Genomic DNA, 3,751 nt, shown 5'->3' with positions numbered 1-3,751 from the left:
TCAACCAGAAGGCCAGCTAAGAAAAGAATCAATGAGATGGCCCAATAGTATATATGAAGCCCATCTTCTGTCACCCCTGTAGCTAGAATACTCAGCCTCAGGGAGTTCTTTCACACACAAAACTATGATTTCACGGAGGCACCACCGCTGTACCCATTCAGATGACGTCACCCCTGTAGCTAATGGATATTGTTGAAAAAAATAGAGTTTCTTGCCGGCCAAGTTCCTTTGGAACGAGGCATTGACTCTGGCGTCTGGTTGACTAAGATGTCCACATGCCACACCATTAATTGCAGCGCAAGATACATAAACAAATGAGCAGACAAGACTTATCTGTCCTAGCTAGTGACACTTGTACATATATATTCAGAGTTGTGAATGCCAATCCAATCCATCCCACGAGAGGGAAGCAATGAATCCTGAATCGGTATTAAGTCCAGCAGCACTACCATGGAGCTACCTCGCCTGCGGCCTCTTGGGCCTGGCGCTCCTGTGGCCGACCACCCGGCTGCTAGACCAGCTATGGTGGCGGCCGAGGCGGCTGGAGCGGGCTCTTCGCGCCCAGGGCCTTCGTGGGACGTCGTACCGTTTCCTCCTCGGCGACATGAGCGACTACGGCAGGCAGAACAAGGAGGCGTGGTCGAAGCCTCTGCCGCTGCGCTGCCACGACATCGGTGCCCACGTCTTGCCTTTCCTCTACAGCACCGTCCAGGAGCACGGCAAGCAGTACATCTCCTGGTTCGGTCCGGTTCCCAAGGTGAGCATCACCGATCCTAACCTGGTCAGGGAGATCATGTCCAACAAGTTCGGGCACATCCAGAAGGTCAAGTTCCCCGCGCTATCCAAGCTCCTCGCCGTAGGCGTGGCGACCCACGAGGGCGAGAAATGGGTCAAGCACAGAAGGATACTCAACCCTGCGTTCCATGTCGAGAAGCTCAAGGTAACTACATACCTGCGCAGTTGCACCTAGCTCTTTCTGATAGCATCTGTGACAAATCTACTGCGTGACTGATCATTCGCTCGCTCAATTTACATACAGATCATGTTGCCAGCCTTCTCTTTGTGTTGTGAAGAGCTTGTCAACAAATGGGCACAGTCCCTTGGTCCCGACGGCTCGTGTGAGGTGGATGCTTCCTTAGAGCTCCAGAGCCTCACCGGAGATGTCATCTCACGCACCGCATTCGGCAGCAGTTATCTCGAAGGAAGAAGGATTTTTCAACTGCAGTCTGAGCAGGTCGGACGGTTCATGGCAGCCATTCACAAGATCATGATTCCCGGTTACATGTGAGTTACTTTTTCTTCTTCTTCTTCTAGAAATCCATGTATTTACAAATAGAAATTTATCCTACTAGTTAGTACTACTTCCACCTTACCACCACCGGTCGGGTGCTTTGTGCTTATTTACTCGTATACTAACAACGCAAGTGCACTTTAGGTCCTTCCCTACTAAAAATAATCGAAGGATGCGTCAAATTAACAACGAGATAGAGTCCATTCTACGAGGTCTAATTGGGAAAAGGATGCAAGCTATGCAAGAAGGAGAAAGCACAAATGATGACTTACTCGGCTTATTGCTCGAGTCAAACAAGACTGACGTAAATGAAAATGGCCAATCCGTTCCAGGAATGTCCACTGAAGAGGTAATAGAGGAGTGCAAGCTGTTCTACTTTGCAGGAATGGAGACAACATCAATATTACTCACGTGGACGATGGTGGTACTTAGCATGCACCCAGAGTGGCAGGACCGTGCAAGGGAGGAGGTTCTTGGCCTATTTGGAAAACATAAGCTTGACTACGAGGGTCTTAATCGACTCAAAACTGTGAGTATTTACTGAAATTACTTGAGTTGTTGCAAACATAGGATCGGAGGTACGGCATCTTAGTAATATATGTTGTGTAGGTGACAATGATTCTTTATGAAGTTCTCCGGTTGTACCCACCGGCTAGTGCGTTCACCCGGCAGACGTACAAGGAGATTGAGATCGGAGGCATCAGGTACCCACCTGGTGTGATTTTCGAGATGTCTGTGTTGCACATCCACCACGACAAGGATATCTGGGGAGACGACGTCCACCAATTCAGGCCCGATAGGTTCGCTGAGGGGATCTCCAAGGCTTCCAAGGAACGGGGAGCATTTTTCCCGTTTGGATGGGGGCCACGGATCTGTATCGGTCAGAATTTTGCACTGCTTGAGGCCAAGATGGCATTGTGCATGATTCTTCGGCGCTTTGAGTTTGAGCTCGCGGGGTCGTATACTCATGCGCCACATACCGTAATGATGTTGCGTCCCATGCATGGTGCTCAAATTAAGCTGCGGGCGATCTCTTCGTAGTAGTATCGCCATATATACATTATTCACTACATATTATTATTTTCAAGTACAAAGGACTCTTATCTTGGCCATGTAATAAGGCTTTATTGCCTTCTGTATTTGGTAATAAAGGTCCAACATGATTTAGGGCCATGATGGCTCATCTGTTTGTACTCTTTGACCAAACGTATCTATGGTACCACTCCTATGAAGCTATTGTGCAGCATTCATATGATGTAACACTGGTACGCTCTTCAAATGATTTTTATCATTTCTCGTGGGCTTTGGCCAACCATTGTCTTCGAGAACAACTAGCCATAGTAGTGCCTAGTGCCCACCTTGGCGCGCAATGATTTAAAAATGCACGTCACTACTGGAATCACCACGTTTTCCAAGTGCCGGAAACACTCAGTAAAGGGCCAAAAACCCTTGGCAAAGCCTTTGCCGAGAGTTGCACTCCGCAGAGGCCACCCGACGTATACCTCTCAGGCAAAAAAAACTTTGCCGAGAACCAAAACACGGGCACTCGGCAAACAGTTTGCCGAGAGCCAAGCGACCCATCTCGGCAAAATAAAGTAAACTCATGGATGGCAGATGGAGATGGGGGCTGCCACGTGGCGACGCTTTGCCGAGAGTGGCTCTCGGGAAAGCAGGCCAATAGGAAAGTGCCACATGTCCAGGACCCGGCGTATACGGAAATTCCAGTAGTGCGTGTAGATAAACATCAACCTACCGAATCACCGCAGACCAGGAAGATCCTGACTGTCATTAAAGAAATAGATACGAAGTTTCGGTTTGTGCACTCATGGACCAAACGAAGTACTTTTAAACTAAAAGTCAAAAGTGCTAATACATATGGGTTTAACAATGCAGGAAGTGCTAATGCATACGATGCATTATGAATCTGGAATTATAATTTGATCAAAGTTCTCAGTTTGTAACTAAAATTTGGTATAAGCTAAACAAATATTTGCGCAAATTGAATTGGTATTACCTCCCAAGCAAAAAAAAAGATCTACAGTGGCTGACCCAATCTTCTGAGCTTGATGTCTATGCCCAAGATTAAGAGCTTTGCCTCATTCTAGTTAAATGAAGGTTTTACTGTTTCATTTATTCTAGGCAAGGAGCTTCAAATCACACACAAAATCAAGTGAATTAATTAGCTCATTTTAGTGTAGGACAAATAGCGCATTCGCATCAGTCACATCAAAAATAAAAACACAATGTACGTACTAAGTACTAACCTGGCTGGTCGTCCGCTTCTCCTGAAGTTTCTACACAGCTACAGTACTCCATCGCCCATCTGGCCACCGCGGCGCCTTTGGACCTTGGTCAAAAACCTGCCAAAATATATGGTGAATGCTGATACCAAAAACACTATCAGCATATAACCTTCAACCATCAATTTCCGGGCTAATAGGCATGAAGCAATGGAACTAC

General features: G+C 47.0%; 1 protein-coding gene across 1 annotated transcript; it reads left to right on the top strand.

Annotated features, from left to right (window-relative positions):
• Window positions 1-401: 401 nt before the first annotated feature.
• Window positions 402-2,487, top strand: LOC119279000 (cytochrome P450 72A15-like). The gene is made up of 4 exons (XM_037560405.1): window positions 402-940; window positions 1,040-1,284; window positions 1,436-1,820; window positions 1,901-2,487. The coding sequence occupies exons 1-4, from the start codon at window positions 413-415 to the stop codon at window positions 2,330-2,332; spliced, it is 1,590 nt and encodes a 529-aa protein (XP_037416302.1). The 5' UTR covers window positions 402-412; the 3' UTR covers window positions 2,333-2,487.
• The last annotated feature ends 1,264 nt before the right edge of the window (window positions 2,488-3,751 follow it).

The sequence above is a fragment of the Triticum dicoccoides genome, chromosome 3B, assembly GCF_002162155.2.
Source record: "Triticum dicoccoides isolate Atlit2015 ecotype Zavitan chromosome 3B, WEW_v2.0, whole genome shotgun sequence".
Classification (NCBI taxonomy): Eukaryota; Viridiplantae; Streptophyta; class Magnoliopsida; order Poales; family Poaceae; genus Triticum; species Triticum dicoccoides.
Note: the sequence above shows the minus strand (reverse complement) of the source record. Positions and strands in the feature narration are given on the sequence as shown.